The sequence below is a fragment of the Podarcis bocagei genome (genome assembly GCF_964188305.1).
Source record: "Podarcis bocagei genome assembly, chromosome: 14".
NCBI classification, from domain to species: domain Eukaryota; kingdom Metazoa; phylum Chordata; class Lepidosauria; order Squamata; family Lacertidae; genus Podarcis; species Podarcis bocagei.
Window position 1 is genome coordinate 44,577,370 of NC_138139.1, and position 20,227 is coordinate 44,597,596.

At 45.3% G+C, this 20,227-nt stretch overlaps 1 protein-coding gene across 4 annotated transcripts in view; it reads right to left on the reverse strand.

Annotated features, from left to right (window-relative positions):
* TRRAP (transformation/transcription domain associated protein) overlaps positions 1-20,227 on the reverse strand; it is a 176,230-nt gene that overhangs the window by 74,349 nt on the left and 81,654 nt on the right. For all 4 annotated transcript variants that reach the window (XM_081169303.1, XM_081169302.1, XM_081169300.1 and 1 more), the window contains 11 exons: positions 19,201-19,347; positions 18,783-18,985; positions 15,744-15,865; positions 14,187-14,400; positions 10,434-10,613; positions 9,236-9,382; positions 8,850-8,969; positions 7,922-8,209; positions 5,975-6,112; positions 4,305-4,417; positions 2,136-2,271 (listed from right to left, as the gene is read on the reverse strand). In XM_081169303.1, coding sequence (XP_081025429.1) covers positions 2,136-2,271; positions 4,305-4,417; positions 5,975-6,112; positions 7,922-8,209; positions 8,850-8,969; positions 9,236-9,382; positions 10,434-10,613; positions 14,187-14,400; positions 15,744-15,865; positions 18,783-18,985; positions 19,201-19,347 — 1,808 coding nt within the window. The remainder of the gene's footprint in view (positions 1-2,135; positions 2,272-4,304; positions 4,418-5,974; positions 6,113-7,921; positions 8,210-8,849; positions 8,970-9,235; positions 9,383-10,433; positions 10,614-14,186; positions 14,401-15,743; positions 15,866-18,782; positions 18,986-19,200; positions 19,348-20,227) is intronic.

Below are 20,227 nucleotides of genomic sequence, written 5' to 3' on the forward strand. Positions count from 1 at the left end.
ACGCAGGGCATCTTGCCTTTGAATAAAGCAGTGGATGATCTATCGCTACCACATTTTTTATTTGAAATTATGCCACCCGAACTGAAATACATCTCAATTAGCCATCAGGAGTGTTTTATGCCTTCGTTCCCAATGCTGGCTTTAAGAAAGTAAACAGAGAGACTCAGGAGGAGGAGGAAGTATATCAGACCATGCTGCACTTAGCTTATTGCACAAATTCTGGAACCAAAATGAAACAAATGAAAGCTCAGAACTATTGAAAGAACCATGCCCTGTCATGAAATAGACAATGACTCTGCTCTCTTCTCAGTATTACTTACATGTGGATATTTTGGCAGCTATTCCCATAGGACACTGGCTGACAAATCACATGCTCCTTCCCACCATTGTCACCTTCCTGAAACATGCATTTCTCCATTGTGCTTAAGTTATCAGGCGCATCAGCAGTGACTTTAGAGCTAACCAGAGTACCAACTGAACTAGCACCAGCCCAAGACATTTTGCTACCTGAGGCCAAGGGCAATATTGATGTACAGAAGCCTCAACCGGACCTGTAACCTGGTATCTGAAATCACAATGTGAGACTATTTCAGATTATTGCTTAAGCAGGAACCCTGGTTAAATCAGTTAATATAAATGCGAATGTAACTACTTAGCAAGGGAATTGGTGTTCCTGAAGGGGGTGGGGAAGTGATCTCAAAGCCCACTCTAAACTGCTCAACCACAGGTAAATGATAAAAAAAACAATTTTACATCAGAACAAGCTCATAACCTTTAGTTTTCTATTTAGGTTTGACATCAGAGATGGGGAACCCGTGGTCAACTCCCATTATCCCTGGTGATGTTGGCTGAGGCTAAGGGAGCTGCAGTCCAACACCATCCTGAAGGCCACAGGTTCGCCATCCCTGTTTTCACAGAGAACAAAGAGGAGCACAATCATCCAGGGAAGGGAAGAAATAGTCCTCACTGGTTTCCTGTGAGTGAGAGAATAAACAGAGAAGAGAATGGATTTGCCGGAGGTCACCTGGTGTGAGGTGGCTCAAACATGAAGTAAGGAAAGAGCCATCCCAAACTAAATAGGCTGTCCATAACTCTTAGCAGAGACATCACCTTGCCAACAAAGGTCCATATAGTTAAAGCTATGGTTTTCCCAGTAGTGATGTATGGAAGTGACAGCAGGACCATAAAGAAGGCTGATCGCCAAAGAATTGATGCTTTTGAATTATGGTGCTGGAGGAGACTCTTGAGAGTCCCATGGACTGCAAGAAGATCAAACCTCTCCATTCTGGAGGAAATCAGCTCTGGGTGCTCACTGGAAGGACAGATCCTGAAGCTGAGGCTCCAAGACTTTGGCCACCTCATGAGAAGAGAAGACTCCTTGGAAAATATCTTGATGTTGGGAAAGATGGAAGGCACAAGGAGAAGGGGACGACAGAGGAAGAGATGGCTGGACAGTGTTCTCGAAGCTACCAGCATGAGTTTGACCAAACGGCGGGAGGCAGTGGAAAACAGGAGTGCCTGGCGTGCTCTGGTCCATGGGGTCACGAAGAGTCAGACACGACTAAACGACTAAACAACAAAAACTCGTAGCAGTATTCACTTTTAGCTCCAGTGTACTTGGAATGGAGCTGGGAGGTAGCACCTTCCTATAAGCAAGATTGCGAAGGCAGGAGTGCATCTAGCTCCTCAAAGGGTATTTGTCTTCACTGCAGCCAGGGAAAGTAGCCTGACTCTCTTCATCTTGTCCTACTGACAGATGTTTCTTGAGAACCAGGGGACTGTAGTGTGCATACCTGCACACTTCGCTTGCCTCCCTTTTCCTCTCGTCTGCTAAAAAAGCTCCCCAGACACAGGGCAAGAATGATTGGAAGCAGAAGCCAGTTGTCCGTGTTACATTTGCAGATGCTCAATCAGCATCTTCTTCCCTTGAAGAAATAATTAGGACAAAAATCTGGGAAACCTGCATGCAGAGCACAAGCTTCGCTGGCTGCTCACTCCATCACAAGGAAGCGCACCACCACCCCATAGGGTGCAGCTTCCATTGATAGGAGCTGCAGGCCCGCCTTCCTACAGTTGCACTTTGTACAATCATGGATTAAACCGGATCCTCCGGGACAAAGGGGAAGGACACCCACCTGCACCAGCGCCTCCTTCATGGCGGTCCAGTTGGAGATGCGCCACGCACATTCCAGGACTAGGTAGGGGTTTATATGACCCTTTGATTGGCCATACTCTGTCAGAGCTTCCCACTGGTTCAACTCTTTGGAGCACCTTGAAAAAGGAAACGCAAGGTTGATCTCACTGGTTAAGAGTACCTTTGCCCATTTTAAATAGTTAATAGAGGGAGTTTATTTTACGAACATATTTGTGACATTTAAATGGTGCCCAACCAAACTCCCCTGGGCAGCTTACAATAAATATGTAAAACACAACCGAAATGCAAAGTCAAGCATACAACTGTTACAAAGGAAGAAGGTAAAGGTAAAGGGACCCCTGACCATTAGGTCCAGTCGTGACCGACTCTTGGGTTGCTGCGCTCATCTCGCTTTATTGGCTGAGGGAGCAGGCGTACAGCTTCCGAGTCATGTGGCCAGCATGACTAAGCCACTTCTGGCAAACCAGAGCAGTGCACGGAAACGCTGTTTACCTTCCCGCCAGAGTAGTACCTATTTATCTACTTGCACTTTGACGTGCTTTCGAACTGCTAGGTTGGCAGGAGCAGGGACCGAGCAACGGGAGCTCACCCACCGACCTTCTGATTGGCAAGTCCTAGGCTCTGTGGTTTAACCCGCAGCGCCACCCGCGACAAAGGAAGAACGCCCCCCCCAAATTTATAAATAGTAGGCGTATGCATCAGCTCTGTGAGCACCTCAAACAATGAGGCAAATCAGGGTGATCTGAAGCAGATTCTCACATTCCTGAGTCAGACAGTGCCATTAGCAAGACTTGTTTAAGTGGATCAGGGAGTCTCCAACCTCCTGAGTAGCACTGGTGCCTTAGTTTCTTCAAAAAGGCAAATGCAACCCCAAAATTAAATCCAAGCTGACTGGAAATGCCCGGCGCTTGGTAGATAGTGCTGGGGAGGAGACAGTGGTTGTGGTGCACACTGCCTGCCACCAGTTACATGGGGAAATGTAGTGATGAGGTCCTAGAAGCAAAATTCAGGCTTCTGAAAGCCACGCTTTCCAAGGGAGCTTTCTCTGCATCGCTACTGGTTCCACCTGATAGGCCAGCTAGTCTCAACGCATGGATGTGATGGTGTTGTTGGTCCAAATTACTCAAGCTTTTTACAAAGCTAGTAGTGGTACCTCTAGTTACAAACTTAATTTGTTCCAGAGGTCCGCTCTTAACCTGAAACTATTCTTAACTAGAGGCATGCTTTTGTTAATGGGGCCTCTTGCTGCCGCTGTGCCGCCGGCACACGATTTTCGTTCTCATCCTGGGGCAAAGTTCTTAACTCAAGGTAACTCTTCCAGGTTAGCGGAGTTTGTAACCTGAAGCGTTTGTAACCTGAGGTGTTTGTAACTCGAGGTACCACTGTACTGTATTTTTCAGTGTATAAGATGCCCCCATGTATAAGACATCCCCTATTTTGGGGGACTAAATTTAAAGAAAATGAGGGGAGGTGGCCCAAAGTTTTTGAGCTTTTTAAAGGGGGAATTGCACACACGCCATCACCCCAGCAGGACCGTTGTTGGGGGGTGGCAAAGTGGGCAGCCACTCCCCCCATGCCACTGTGGGCAGGAAGCTCCCTAGAGCGTGGGCCGCCAAACCAGCTCCCCTCACACGCCACTATCCGGGTATACGAAGACCCCAGTTTTTTGACATGATTTTTGAGTCAAAAAACCTTGCCTAATACATGGAAAAATACGGTAGTTGTACCCAGATGTTCCTGGCTGAGCCATACTTGCACATCTGAGCACACACAACCCAGGCAGGTTTTCCTGGTTTTGGGCTCAATTTTTAAGCTTCCAAATTGTTTTTTAGTTTTTATTGCCAAAACATTTACTAAAAATGCATGGTTAAAAAGAGGTTTTAACTATGGCAAATTAAAGGTTGTTGTTTTTTTTTAAAGCAAGGCGTTTTTTTCCTGTATAGCAGTTTTGATCTGGAATAAGTATGATGAGATTTGTTCAACCAATAGCAAACGGTGCCACTGATGGGCTTGAGGCATCAGTTAAACAACAGGAGATTCAACTAAATTTGCCCATTCCTCAATATCTTCTGAATTTTACGTTCAGCCTCACATCAAATCTTTTAAGATACATCAAAACCGAGCAGTAGAACAAATTCAATTAACATACCGAATCCAGTGGTCCTCCCAAAGCTGATACTCTGGGAAAATGGCAGGGGAAGCATTGCTTCTTTCATGTTCTTTCTTCGCTTTCTCCATTGCTTTCTCATAGGTTTCCTGTGCCTAGAAGAAATTGAAGAAGCTTATTTTCTCACGGGATCCTACAGGAGGAGGCACACTCACAAACAGATGCTGCATCACTATTTCCTGATCTGAAAAGCCAGAATTAAGGCTGTGCAACAGATTGTAGCCAATAAGATCCACAGTTGCATTCAGTAAAGCTTCTCTTTCCTCAAGCAGAGGACTGATGCCACTGATGTGCATGTATGGCCCTCGCTCCTGGATATGGTGGGGGGGGGGGCGGAATGTGCATATCACCCATCTGCATTAATTGCAAGTACCTTCACTGTACTACTGTTTTAGATGCCTGTTGAAAACTCCTCTATTTCGTCAGGCTATCCAAGCACGTGATTTGGTGACATCTCTTTCTGAATTTGTTTTAATTGCGCTCCCCACCCCCTGCGCTTAAAATATATTTGCATTTTATTTTTAACGGCATTAGGTAAAGGTACCCCTGACCGTTAGGTCCAGTCGTGGCCGACTCTGGGGTTGTGCCGCTCATCTCGCTTTACTGGCCGAGAGAGCCGGCGTACAGCTTCCGGGTCATGTGGCCAACATGACTAAGCTGCTTCTGGCGAACCAGAGCAGCGCACGGAAATGCCGTTTACCTTCCCACTGGAGTGGTACCTATTTATCTACTTGCACTTTGATGTGCTTTCGAACTACTAGGTTGGCAGGAGCAGGGACCAAGTAACAGGAGCTCACGCCATCACGGGGATTTGAACTGCCGACCTTCTGATCGGCAAGTCCTAGGCTCTGTGGTTTAACCCACAGCGCCTCCCGCATCCCTTTTAATGGCATTGCTTGATCACAAATGTGTTTGAGAAGAAGGGTGGGGCATCAACGTATTATTATTATTATTATTATTATTATTATTATTATTATTATTATTATTATTATTATTATTTGCTTGTCACAGCCAGGACAATCATGTCTCTCATACTACACTTAGCTATGCATTTTTATGCCTTGGGGACTCCACTCGGGATTTGTGTAAGGTTTTCCCCTTAGCCTTTTCTTCTCCCGAAGATGTCCCACAAGGCAGAGGTTGTTTATGGTCAGAGTCTTCCTTCTCCTAGGTGGGCTATGCTCCCAGGTTGACAAGCCCCATCTGCCCCTCACTTCCCTCTACAGAGCATGGTGCACTTACATGCACAAAACTGGCTTCCAAGTGGTTTACAAGTATAAAATATCCACGTCTTTAAAATATACAATAAAACAAACTCCATCAAAAGGTTAAAAAATCTACAATTGGAACATGTGTTGAAGCAAGCCTGTTAAAAAGCATAACAATTAAAAGTTGAACAACTAAAACAATTAGATCAGAAAGGTCAAGTTCAGGGGAATGCTTGTCTGAAGAGGAGTGAAAAAGCCCTTCAATTAAATTCGCTCATGCGCTGCCTGACTGTAGCTCCGCTTGTAAGACACGCTATATCAAGGTTGTCGGCAGCCCCTGTTCTTCAATACAGGGACATTATATAATGCTTCCAGTACAATCACGCACCCGCACTCTGTGTGCTTGCCATATTTATATGGTCAATTTTTAATCTAATATACTACCTGCTCAAAGAAGCCGTGTTGCTCGTAAGCAATAGCAGTTGCCGTCTCCGGAAATTTACAGCGTTTCTGCCACAACCCAGCCCACATGTCCTCCTCTTGTAATAGACAGTACAGCTCCGCAAGAGAATCGAGTATTTCCTTAGAGGGAGAGGAAAAGCAAAAAGAACAACAATAACAATATAATAAATGTTGCTGCTATGGCACAAAGTTTATGACCGACCCATTATGAAGCAGACATTTTCTGCAATAAAGCTATGAGCCAGGAACTGGAATAATCAGGCAGCTGGCCAAACAAACACGGGCAACTCTGGCGTCTTGGGCTTACTCAGTTAAAGGAACTTCTGGAATAGGCCTATACAGTGGTACCCCGCAAGACGAATGCCTCGCAAGACGGAAAACCCGCAAGACGAAAGGGTTTTCTGTTTTGGAGGCGCTTCGCAAGACGAATTTCCCTATGGGCTTGCTTCACAAGACGAAAGCCCATAGGGAAATCTCCGGGGACCTCTTTTAAATGCTGGTGGTGGGGAGCAAAGCCTTTCCCCCCCTCCGGCCTTCAGAAGAGGTCCAGGAAGGCCGGCGGGGGCCGAAAGGCTTTGCTCCCCACCGCCAGCATTTTAAAAGCAGTCCGGGATAGCAGGGAAGAGCTTCCCGCTATCGCGGACGGCTTTTGAAGGCCTGCCTGCCTTCCCGGGAGAGCTTTTGAAGGCAGGCGGGGGGGGCAAAGACTTTCGCCCCCCGCCCGCCTTCAGAAGAGGTCCTGGACCTCTTCTGAAGGCGGGCGGGGGGCGAAAGTCTTTGCTCCCCCCTGCCTGCCTTCCCGGACGGCTTTTGAAGGCAGGCGGGGGGCAAAAGTCTTTGTCCCCCCTGCCTGCCTTCCCAGGGGCTTTTACATCGCCCCGGACAGCGGAGAAGTCCTCCGCTGTCCCGGGCGATTTTAAAATGCCGCCCGCCAGCATTTTAAGATCGCCCGGACAGCGGAGAAGTCCTCCGCTGTGCCGGGGTTTTTTAAAATGCTGGGGGTTGGAAGAAAAGCCCTTGTCCCCCCCCCCCCAGCCTTCAGAAGAGGTCGGGGGACAGACTGTCCCCGGACCTGGTCTGAAGGCGGTTTCCATAGGAACGCATTAATTGATTTTCAATGCATTCCTATGGGAAACCGTGCATCGCAAGACAAAAAACTTGCAAGAAGAAAAAACTTGCGGAACGAATTAATTTCGTCTTGCGAGGCACCACTGTACTTTTGCAGTTCACAATATGATGAGTGCCTGATTCCATCAAGGCTAAGAACATTTTATCAGCTGACTGTCCCGGTCAGGAACTAGCTTTGTTGGGAGAGCCATGTTGAGCAAATGCTGGGAGGCTGGCAGGCCAGGATCCACCTTCACAGAAGACTGCCAGCACTCCCACAGAAAACCATCGCTTAAACCAAAGGGCAGTTGACGTTTTTACCTCGTGGGTCATATACATACACCCTTGGCCAAACTTCCAGAAGTCACATGACAGTGGTGGGCGTGGCCATCCTACTCCTTCACATCCTGCCAAGCTCAAGTACATACTGAAAAATATTCTAATTTTTTCCCCAGGTGTGTGTGAGAGAGAGATCTGCTGTTTCAACTTTGAACAACGGAGTGTGCAGGAAAAATTCAGCCACCAAGGGCCAGCAGAAACATACTGCTAACCTTGGTTCACAAACTTATAAAGCCAAGCTTGGGAACAGGGTTTTCCTCACCAGTCATTTCTTAACACAAATTCTTCCCTCCCAGCACACAAATACAGTTAATCCACTAGCTTTAATCACAGCTGAAGCAACCAAGGTTTCTCTTAGCCAAGATCTGAAGCCACTCTGGGCTGCAGATCCTGAGGTATGGGAAACCGGTGAAATTTAAAAGAAATAGCGAATTTGACTATTATCGCTTTTGAATCCTGCAACCTGCAAACGTTGCTCCCTACCTGTTGAGGCGGAGTTATGCTTTCCTGCTCATAAAACTCAGTGCAGTGCTTAGGCTTAATCTGGAGACTGAGACCTTTCTCAAAGGCTTGGTGTTCCAGCATCAGAGTCGAACGGAACCAGAGGTTGTGTGTTTTACCCAGGTACTTCAGCACACAGGGCCTGATTGGAATGGGAGGGACACACTGAGACATGGCCTCCACAAAACAGTTCAGTGCACTAGGCTGGCAGTCCCGCTGCACTTGATGGCTCCCACTACACAAGAACGGGCTGATTTCTCCCGCAAGGGCCTGAGAGAGAAGAGACAGGAGGGTAGGAAAAACTGCTGAATCTTCGTGTTAAAGCAATCAAGTCATTTCAACACAGAAACCTCAATATATTGGGACAGTTCGCATGCAATGATCTCAAATAGCAAAGATGCAGAAATGTGTACTTCTAGTCTCAGAAATACTATTTATAAAAGTGCTTACATACTGCCTGTATTGTGGAAAAACAAGCAGTTTGCTATATACAACAAAACCAAGTAAAATTAGAGATCATCAACTATTACTGAAGGAAGTTTTCTTAATTGCCTACATTTATAAAATACAAGTCCTGGCCGGCTTGAAATGGTTCCCCGAATATGCAGCAAGCATCATCCCTGACCACTGGTCCTGCTAGCTAGGAATGATGGGAGTTGTAGTCCAAATACAGCAGGAGACCCAAGTTTGGGAAACGCTGAACTAGAGATTTCTCTAATATATTATTCCCAAGAAAGTTTGAATCTCTCTCTTTCACCAACTGCACTTAATTCCTCCAAAGTTTTACATGCTTTCTGCAGTTGCAATATCCAGCATGAGGCAACAAAAAAATTGTAATTTTAAAATGTTTCAGATTTTTTTCACACCTTCAAAATGTGCTTTGTTGTAATAATAAAAAATTCACACTCACATGTTGCTGTCTATCCGATAGGATTTTCCACAATCTGGAGAACAGCTGGATCCAAGTCCTTTCAGCTAAGGGCGTGGAAATATGGCACAGCTGCACAAAGGCACTTAGCAGGGCTCCAGTCTTGAAATAAAATCAATACGGTTAGGCATATTGAATGATGAAGGAGCTTCCTTCGCCTGCCTCCCCGCCCCCCACAGGCCATGACTCTATACATAAAGACCAGCAAGTCATCCCTCATAGTCTTATTCCGCAGCACAGCTATGGCATAGCTGCAGCAATACTATGACAAACACTACATAATCCTATGCACGGTTATTAACTAATTTTAAATGGGTATACACCGCCATTCCTAAGGAACAACCCAAGGCATCTAGCAAAGGACCAACCTTCACTTCTCGAAGAGAGTCAAGAAATTTATCATGCCGGTTGGTTAGCATGTGCAACTGGTTGCCAATGTCCTTTTCAGAAAGCTCTTTGGTTTTGGGTGTACTAGTCTGATCACCTGGAGCCAACTCAATGTCTATCTCCACATCCTAAAAAGAAGAAAAAAGAAAAAGGACATGAGGTCTGAGATGATATAAAGAGACACTAAAGTGCAAAGATCTCAACATGTGGAACAAATGCATGACTTCAGACCTGTGTTGGCTGAGCAATGATGCTGCAGGACAAAAGCTCTTTTGAAGTGAATTTCAAAGAGGGCAATTTGGGCAGGAATGTAAACTTTAAATCATGGTTTAGAGCAAGGCTGGCTAACCTGTGGTCCAACTGATGCTACAGGACAACAGCTCCTACCATCCCTATCCACTGGCAATGTTGGCTGGGGCTGATAAGACTTTGAATCTAATGACCTTTGGAAAGCCACAGACCTAAAATTACACAGCAAACTTCCCTTTCCTCCTCCTGCACAGCTGGCAGAGGTGGAGCAGGGCTTCTGCAGAGATGTTTTGCTTTCCAAGAACATTGGCTTGCTTAGTCCTATGAACCAGCAATCATGGCCTGTAACGAACAAGTCAATCAAAGCATGAGCTTTGAAGCCCAACTTGTTTAGTTTCAAAGAAAGGAGGAGGAGGAGCCCCCCTCCTTCTTTCTTTGAAATAAATATTTCGACATTTATTTTGGGAAGGCCCATAGCTAAGCGATAAGCAGAAGCTTTACAAGCAGTAGATCCCCCGGTTCAATTGTCGTCATTACTGGGTAAAAGGATCTCGAGTGCCAGGGCTGGGGAAAAAGTAATTGCCTGAGACCTTGGAGAGCAGAGATCAGTCAGAGTAGATAGGAATTGGTGTAGGGCTGATGGGGTCATGACTTTTGCTCTAGGTGGGAAAGGGCTGTTCCTTCAGGGGAGGGGGTAATAGCTCAGAGGGTAAAAAACCTGTTTTGCATGCAGAAGATCCCAGATTCAATCCCTAATGAAAATGACCAGGGCTAAAAAAGATTCCTGCCCAAGACTATTAGAGTGACTGCCAGTCAGAACAGACAGTACTGAGCAAAATAAACTCGGAACAAGACGGGCTCACGTGTTAAATGGAATATTTTTAAACAAAGGCAAAAACAAGGCATATTGCAATATGAAAACCAAGTTACCTCTTCCTTAGATTCACTGTTTTCTCTTTCGCGAGGCTCCTGCTTGACGTGGGTCACCATAGCAAATGCTGCCCGGTCGTGGCTGTCAGCTAGGTTGATAACATTTGTGATGGATGGCAGCATGGCACCTTGGCAGCTGGTCCCAATTGTGGTGTTTCTTTCGCATACGGCCAGCAAGAGCTAAATATGTTTTAAAAGCAGTCATGAAACTATTTGGTTTTTGAGACTAACATACCAAAGAACTCCTGCATGTTTATTTTATTACCACTTGTAAGTAAGCGCCCTTGTGCAGAATTCTTCTCGTGGCCAAGATAACTGGGATTAAGCTACAGGCAACCTCCCATTCCCCCTGGGCCAAAGTCTCCCTTTCCTTTGTTGGCTTTAATCACGGTTTAGTGACACATCTGCAGGAATGATGAACTACATTTCCCATCCTGCCCAGGGTTTTCAAGTCCTGGCTAAGAACCAATCAGGCGTTTGCCTCTCCCAGGACATTCCATGCCAGTCTAGGCAACCCATATCCAGGAGGGGGTTTTTACATTCCTTGGCTAGACCACTTGAGTCCAGGGAACATTTAGGACCAAAAAAAGGGACATCACAAAGTGCATTAGTTAAAGTATGGAACTAGAGGGAACAACGACCACTGACCAGAATGGCTTTAAAAGACTATTAGATAAATTCATGGAGAGCAAAGCTATGCTACTTGGAGGCATTAGGTCAATGAATAACATCTGCTGGGAATCACAAGTGGGGAGGGGGCTGTCATACTTAGGTCCTGCTTGCAAGTATTCCACAGGTATCTAGTTTGCCACTTTGAGAACAGAATGCTGGACTAGATGGGCCTTTGGCCTGATCTGAGCAGGGCTCTTATGTTCTTGCTATCAGCAGAACTCATCGCATGAATCCTGCCTATTCCTGGAAGCAGATTCCATTGGGGAGCAGTGAAACTTACTGGACTAGTTCAGATGCAATGCTAAAAATGATGTTTGTGACCCTCTCCTCCCCTGGTGCAGCTGCGAGGAAGGGATTAGAAGCATCTGCTTCCATTTTTTAATTCACTCGCTTAGGCAGTTGTTTATTTTTGGTTGTTTGAAATCATTTATATCCTGTTCTTCCTCCTTAAGGAGATCAGTACAAAAGAGCACAAGATGGCAGTAGAAAGCAATAGTCAGTAACACGGCACTCAAAATATCTAGGGCAGCTCAAAGGCACGATTAAAAAGCAAAGTTTTGACTGCCCTTCTGGCTGAAGGCTAGTATATGGGGAAGCCCTGGGCTGCCCAGACAACAAGACCCTTCTCTCGGCCTCTGGTCCAAAGGGAAGCAGAACAGTACATTTGGCACCAGCTTGGCTACAGGAGTTGCCAGGAGGAGGCGTACAAGGCGCCGTCCAACTGAGTTAGGGATTCCACTCTGGATCGGTGTAGGGTTTATTCCTTGGCCTTTTCATTTCCTGGAGTTGTCCCACAAGGCAGCAGATAAAAGATTATTTATCAGGGGTTAGTCTCAAAGCCTCTCTCACCAATAAGTATAGCCGTAAGGCAGTGGAGGTTTAAGGAGGTTCTAGGTTTAAGGAGGTTCTAGGAGAAGGAAAACTCTGGCCTTAAGGGATGTTAAGGCCTCTTTATAATTGTCCTTGGATTATTTTTATTGTAAACTACCCTGTGCTCCCTATGAGGGGAAGGGCAGAATATAAAAATGACTGAACCAACGAAAGGATGATATAGTCAGGATGCCTAGATCAGTTCTCTCTCGCACCTAAAACGCAACCATACTTCTTTTTTTTCTTTCCCCCCAAAAAGTAGCTGAACAGCAGCTGGAATGAAAAGCTAAAACACATAATTCTTTTACGTGCCTGGCTATTCCCCGCCTAACCCCCCTGCGGTTATGAGCACTAATTATTTTGAGGGGTAGGGGGTAGCTTGCTACATTAAAGTAATTGCTTCCCATTCAGTTCTCTTGTTTAGTGTTTAAGTAATTGTTTAGTATTCACACAGCAAGCATTTAGGTTATGTATTGAATCCACATTATTTCATCTTCAATCAGAAAGTGCTTTGTATTCCTCTTAGCTTTTGAGCTTTCGCCTTATTAACTTGATTTATCCTTCATTGTTCAACACAGATGCATATATTACAGTGAATATATGAAAGGTGGAGGTTGTCAACTATCGCAAGAGAACAAGGACGGTCCTACGTGCATCTACATAATCTCAAAGATTTCCAGGTTACACTCATGAACAGTGACAAATGACTAGCAGGTGACTGCCCGCTTTCATTTGTGCTGCCATACGCACATTCGTCAACTTATCAACATTTACTGAAGTTCATACAGAATCTTAGCAGTTCATGGATAGGAAGCAAATAGGATGTATTTCTTTTTTCGTTTTTTCTTTTCATAAAATTTATATACGGTTTGATTACAAGAAAAAATCAAAATGAATTACAAAAAAACAACAACACTGTTTCAGCACAAGGCAAATACATTTTTGTTTTTGTTTTCCCAGGCCTTTGGGCCGCACCAGTGATAAAAGGTAAAGGTAAAGGTACCCCTGCCCGTACGGGCCAGTCATGTCCGACTCTAGGGTTGTGCGCTCATCTCACTCAAGAGGCAGGGAGCCGGCGCCGTCCGAAGACACTTCCGGGTCATGTGGCCAGCATGACAAGCTGCATCTGGCAAGCCAGCGCAGCACACAGAACACCGTTTACCTTCCCGCTGGTAAGCGGTCCCTATTTATCTACTTGCACCCAGAGGTGCTTTCGAACTGCTAGGTTGGCAGGCGCTGGGACCAAACGACGGGAGCGCACCCCGCCGCAGGGATTCGAACCGCCGGCCATGTGATCGGCAGGCCCTAGGCGCTGAGGTTTTACCCACAGCACCACCCGCGTCCCTCGCACCAGTGATACTATACTATAATTTTAAATTCTGATTATAATTTTGTGGTTTTTAATGTATTCTTTACTTTGATTGTAAATCACTTTGGGACTTTAGTAGGGTATGTATAATTTAATTGTAATGATACAATGATACTACGTGGGGCTGCCCTTGAGACTGACCCAGAAACTCTAGCGGGTGCAGAATGCCGCGGCGAGACTCCTTATGGGGTCTTTGCTGCAAGATCATATCCATCCGGTACTATACCAGCTGCACTGGCTCCCAGTGGAGTACAGGTTCAGGTTTAAGGTGCTGGTTTTAACCTTTAAAGCCCTATACGGCCTAGTACCCTCGTACCTACGGGACCGCCTCTCCTGGTATGTCCCACAGAGAAATTTACGGTCTGCAAATAAAAACACCCTAAAGATCCCAGGCCACAGAGAGGTTAGGTTGGCCTCAACTAGAGCCAGGGCTTTCTCGGCCGCGGCTCCAATCTGGTGGAACGCTCTGTCACAAGAGACTAGGGCCCTGCAGGACCTGACATCCTTCCGCAGGGCCTGCAAGACAGAGCTGTTCCACCAGGCCTTTTGTCAGGGCGCAGCCTGACCCCCTCCTCTGGCAATCTGCACAAAATTTTGCTTGATGGTTGCCATTAATTTGATTTTAATTTGACTTAATTAATTTTATAATGAATGTTTTAGAATGTTGGACTATTTTGATTGTTGTTAGCCGCCCTGAGCCCAGCTTCGGCTGGGGAGGGCGGGATATAAATAAAATTTATTATTATTATTATTATTATTATTATTATTATTATTATTCAAGATGTTAGGCAGACCACATGCATTTATCATGCTACAAACATTCACATCACACACACTCCTACCTCAATGCACTGCTTGATCCAAAAGTGGCTTCCCATGGCTTCCCAGTTTTGAGAACAGGTGATATAAAGCAGGCGCTCATAGACACGGCGCTTCATGGAGTTGTCAAAAACCTCGAAAAATTTGGCTCTGATGAGCGGCTGAGCACAACGGAGTCCCGAAAGGAAGGCTGGTTCAAGTTTAGCGGTAAGCTCGCTGCCTGAAAGGTTTTCGTCCCTAGGAAAAAAGCAGCATTTAAAAATACAGAACTTGCAAAGCAGAGATTTGGGGGGAGGGGGTTGTGACAAAAGGTAGAGGGTCATGAATCACAGGATGAGTTTGCATGAAGGAAATAAGACAGTAGGAGGATTCATCTTTTTCTGGAGTGTGCGCTTTGCTTCTGTGTTGCCGACATACATTGGAAGGCGCTGGGGGAATCCCAGAATACTTCTCAGCCCTATTTCCAACACTGCAGGTAGACAAAAGCCTTCTTCAACCATTCTCCTGAACATGCAAGTTTTAAAGCGGTACAGGGCTAAGCCCTGCCCACCCCAATGTCCCTACAGGTGAAGTGTCAGGGCTTGTCTCAGGCCTTAACTCACCGAGCAAAAAGATCTGAAAGGGGTTTCTATGTGCTTTCAGCTGTACCTGCTCAGAAGCCTCTGAACGACCCGGTGCCCTTTTAAACATATGAAAGTTTGTAGTCGGCACTTGCAGGGTCAATCACAGCAGAACTTGCAAATACCTAGAGCTGAGCTTTCCAAACTATGTGTTGCGACACATTAGTGTGTCAGCTACAGTGTGTAGGTGTGTCACACAAACGCTCCTTTCGGGGCTGAAAAGGGGTTAGCTTAACCTCTGGTTTGCTAGTAGAACTGAATTGCTGTGTCATGAAATGATGCAAAACTGAAGTACCGTGTGGCGAAATGACACATGTCTCAGAAGTGTGTCACCAACATGAAAAGTTTGGAAAGCTCTGACCTACAGAGACTATGCTCTCAGAGGCGAAGACACACCCTAGGGAGAACTTCCTAGGTCTTGCTTCTGTAATATACACATGGACAACCAAGAATATAGGAATATGGGTGGGTAATAGCTTGCTGCTAGAGGATATGCTTTGCATGTAAATGGATCGAGAGCTCCTTGAAGAAAAGGTGGGATATAAATCCAATAATAAAGAAGTATGTTCACATGCTTTATAGGGAAGAGTTTGGGATTTAACAAATTGCAAAAAAACCTCAATTTAATTATATTTTATTATAAAATAAAAAATTCTGAACTCTTGCAATCCCTGATTATTTGTGGAACACCGTGTAATTTGGCACGTGATTAGTGCATTTAACATGTGCCACGGTATATATTGATTTCGCCTAGCAAAGAAAATGCAGACTGACCAAGGATTTGAAGGTATGAACCAGGAAAATTTATGAAACTTTGAAGAATAGTTACTTTAACCCGCCCCTGCCACCTAAAAACTCATCTAGATTAGCTTTAAGAGATTGATGGTATGTTATTAAGGTCATACATGGCCCAAATTATGAACCAGTAAGCTGAACCAGTTGATTAATTGCTATAATTACCTATAGACATAGTTAACAAGGTCTAAAAACTGGGCATTTAATTCAAGGTCTTCTGGAAAACGTTTTTCAATGTAGGTCATCATTTTTACTAGCAAAATGGACTTCTCTCGGAGCGTAGGTGTCTGTTTGAAAGGAAAAAGAAGACAGCAATTAGTTTTTCACGTTGCCTTTGAAATTGTGGAGCGCTGGCATCCTCCAAACACTATGGACTATATGTGATTTCCATGTCTTGGTCCTAGCATGCAGACATAGTTGCAATTACATCTTTTCCTCTCTTTAGAAACATAGGAAGCTACCTTACACTGATTCAGATCAGTATTGTCTACCCGGACTGGCAGCAGCTATCTACGATTTCAGGCAGTTTCTCCCAGCTTTACCTGGGGGTGCTGGGGGTTTAACCTGGGACATTTCAGATGCAAAGTAGATGCTCTACCGCAGAGCTACAGCCCTTCCCCTATTTCCGATATTCAGACTGTGCATACCATTGCTTACATAGCCAAAACAGCACTATTTACACTCAACTAGCAGGGACCAGCAAGCACAAGGGTACCCCAGGTTTTGCAGAAGTGCAAAGGAAAATTATGGGAGGTGGGAACTTATGGGGTACCCACCAGCAATCCAACGTCACAAACTAGCTGGATGCAGAGGGAGTGGCGGGAGGCACCAGCCAGGGAACCCCCCCAGGGGAAGAAGGCTCAGAGCCAGGGGATTGGTGGTAGGATGATGCTGAGTGGTCAGAGGGAGCAGAATGGGAGGAGGTGTTGGAAGCTGAAGAGGCAACAGGGTCTAGTGAGCAGGAAGAGACGGTGGCAGAGAGAAGTCCGGACTCAGAAGAAGGAGAGGAGGGAGAGACAAGAGGCAAGAGGCAGAGTGGAGGTTGGGTGCTGAAGAAGCCAGGAAGTCTCCCCATCCTGCTGCGACCAGTTCCCCTCCCCTGTGGTCTCCCAGAACACAAAAAGAACTGAAGAGGGTTGAGCAACGAGAAACTCAATGACGGAGCCATAGGCTGCTGGGGAAGGAGAACCGAGAGAGGAGCCTTAGAGAGCGGTGGGAAGGTGGGGACCTTCAGGCCTCACAACTGCTTCATAGGGGCAAGACCTACTGGGAAGGATTGTGTGACCACTATGACTGAGCTGTTTCGTTTATTTGAATAACGGGTTAACTTCATGGACACTGGGTGCTTTACTGTTTAAATTGCTGACCTACGCCTGACATCCAATGAGTGCAATTAAAAGTTATCCATCTTTTCAATATCTCTGTGGCTTTTGATGCCACTGACCATTGTATCCTCTTAGACTGACTCCGTGAGATGGAGACTGGAGGCTTTGTACTGAGGGGTTAGGTGTGCACTGGGGTTCCTACTGTGTGGACTAAAACGTTGTTCTGCTTCAACCTAGTTGGTTTCTTTATTCCATTCTCCTGTCAAGACATCACTGAGTATACAACTAATTTACCTATGACTTCGGCCAAACAGCCATGCACTATGTCAATAAACCTTAAGACTACATAAAACGCTGCTTTCACACGTATTTTCCTTTTGCCCTGCAGCAAAAAGTTTAAAGGGAAACACACAACAAAACAGTTTTTTTTAAAAAAAAGTAAAATAAGTAATACAATAAATAAGAGTGAAGCATTAAAACCACTACAATTTAAGTCCAAAATGCAAAGAGCAAAGGATATGAACAAAGCAGCAAAGAGTATGGTTCAAAAGCTACAGCAAGATTTAGAGGTTTTATGAGGGTTTGAATTTTTTTAAGAGTGAAAAACCACAGGGCTTACATACTGCAAAATGTGTGGATAACTATGTTCTTGCCTACTTATCAACTGCAGGATTAATGTAAAACGTCAGCCAAATCGTTACAGGGAGAATTCTACAGCAGGATTGGCTTTGAGCCATCCTTGACAGCCACAAAATCTCAGAACTGCTTTGCTTGTGGAGTCACGCAAAAACGGGTGTGATATTTGATACAAAATTCCCCTTGTGCACACACAAGAAAGAGAATGTGAGCAATGTTACAGCACGTGTGTGTGTGTGTGTGTGTGTGTGTGTGTGTGTGTTTGTAATCCCTTGATGCCATCACTTTGGAGCATTCCCTGGACCTAAACAGAGAAAACCCAAACAGGAAGAGTGGCTACTGGGGTCCATTGTGCTATCTATCCCTCTTCCAAATAAATACTGTAAAACGCAGCATTCAAGAAGCATTGACATGTTATCCTAGGGTCAATGTTTACTTTTGGAACACGTCCTTTTGATAGGAAAATGCAATTAAAAGCAAACCCTATTACAAGGAGCAGGGAACCTGTAGCTCTCCGGATGCCTTGGATCACAACTCCCATCACTCTGCCAGTCAGGCCAATGATCAGGGATGATGGGTGCTCTAGTCTAGCAACATCTGGAGGGCCAAAGGTTTCCTACCCCGCCCAGTAAGGAACTGTGCTCATTCAACTTTCAATGTTTTCTTTTAACTCCCACCACTAGGCCATCTTGCCCTGAGGGGGAGGGGAGAATAAAGAAAATTGGGGAATTGCCACCACCTAGTTCCCACAGCGGCCCTTCCCTCCACCAGCTGCCACCACAGGGGTGTCTAAAGGACCACCTTGCCCTGAGGGGACTGGAGAAGCAGAAGCAATAGCTTCTTCTAAACAAACAAGTTGTATTTTCCTTTTATTGTAACATTTAAAAATATATATTGGTGCCTATTGTTTTAATATTCTTCAGCAAACTGCTTGGGTAGGTCTGCCTGAAAAGCTATATATAAATACCTTAAATAAATAAAATCTTTTACATTTTTATGCTTCCCTTTCTCCAAAAAGCTTGGAATAGCATACATGGTTCCCCACCCACAACAAGCTGGTGATGTTAATTGGACTGAAGACACCAAGTGAGTTTTGTGTCTGGTGTGGTATTTGAACCCTCATCTGGAACTTCAACCACTACAACATATTGACTGTCAAATTAGGTGAGCCAACATCTAACAAGACAAAGCTACAGTAGGAAGTTTCTTTTCCTCTCTCTACAGGAAGCTCTCTTTAGATTACCTGGTTGGCAGCCATTGGAGAGTTGTTCTTCACCCACTCTTCCACAATTTTGACCACAGCGCGGAGGATTTTGGCATCGTTTGACTTCTCAATGAGGGATGTCAGAATAGCTTGGATGAAGTTCTTCCTCATTTCCATGCTCATCACAGCAAGGCGGGTTTTCACCAAGTCCAAGCTCAGCATGACCAATTCACTTGTACCAGCTGCAGACAGAATCAGAATTGAGACACAGGCATTATTTGATCATGTACATGACGATCTAGGGTTTTTCAATTGAAAACCATGTCTGAATCTTCCTTAGTTTTGGGGACACTTTGAAACGGAAAGCCTTCAAAACGCAGTCCAATCCCTATATCAAGGAATAACATTACTGTAACACTCAGCTGAGCTTTGCCAACAGGGAGTTGCAAGCTATTACCTGTGTTTGCTTCTGCTGCCCCTGCCTGGGACTGTTGGTTTAAGTGTTCCCTCACCATCTTCTGGAGAGATCGCATGAAGACCGAAATCAATCTGTCTATGTAGCTGGGATTGTTGCTGCATGCAGACTTCAAAATCATTAAAGTACCTGAAACACATACACACACAAAACCCATACATTAATGAAGATAATAATAATTAGAGGGGGAAAACATTTGTTGCTGTCCTACTTTGAACAAGGCAATCAAGCATTACTTTTTGCTGTGGAGGAGCAGTTCAAAGATATAAACCAGGCATAGGCAAACTCGGCCCTCCGGATGTTTTGGGACTACAACTCCCATCATCCCTGACCACTGGTCCTGTTAGCTAGGGATCATGGGAGTTGTAGTCCCAACACATCTGGAGAGCCAAGTTTGTCTATGCTTGATATAAGCTTTTAACGGGGTGGGTGAGTTCTGGCAACCATCTTTCCTTCCAATGAGTGACTCCTCTCTAACAGAGTTACAGACTGGACAGTCAAATGGCTCAATATGGGTTCAGCTCCTTTTCAAAGTCTCCTCCACTGTCTACTTTGCATCAAAGCCGACTTCACCCACATCCCAACCTCAACTGGTGTTACACTATAAAAACATATATTCCTCTATCCTCACTAAATTCATTTCTTCCCACTCCACTCAACCCAACAACTACTGCCTAGTCTGTAGGCAGTCTAATACAGTGGTACCTCGGCAAGACGAATGCCTCGCAAGACGAAAAACTCGCTAGACAAAAGGGTTTTTTGGTTTTGCATTGCTTCGCTAGACGAATTTCCCTATGGGCTTGCTTCGCAAGACGAAAACGTCTTGCGCTTTTTTTTAAAAGCCGCTTGAAGAGGCGCAGTTGCGACGGACCGTGCTTCGCAAGACGAAAAACATCGCAAGACGAAAAGACTCGCGGAACGAATTATTTTCGTCTTGCGAGGCACCACTGTATAGGGATTGGACCTCCCTTGCACTGGATGACTGCTCACATCTGAGCATCCCATCCCT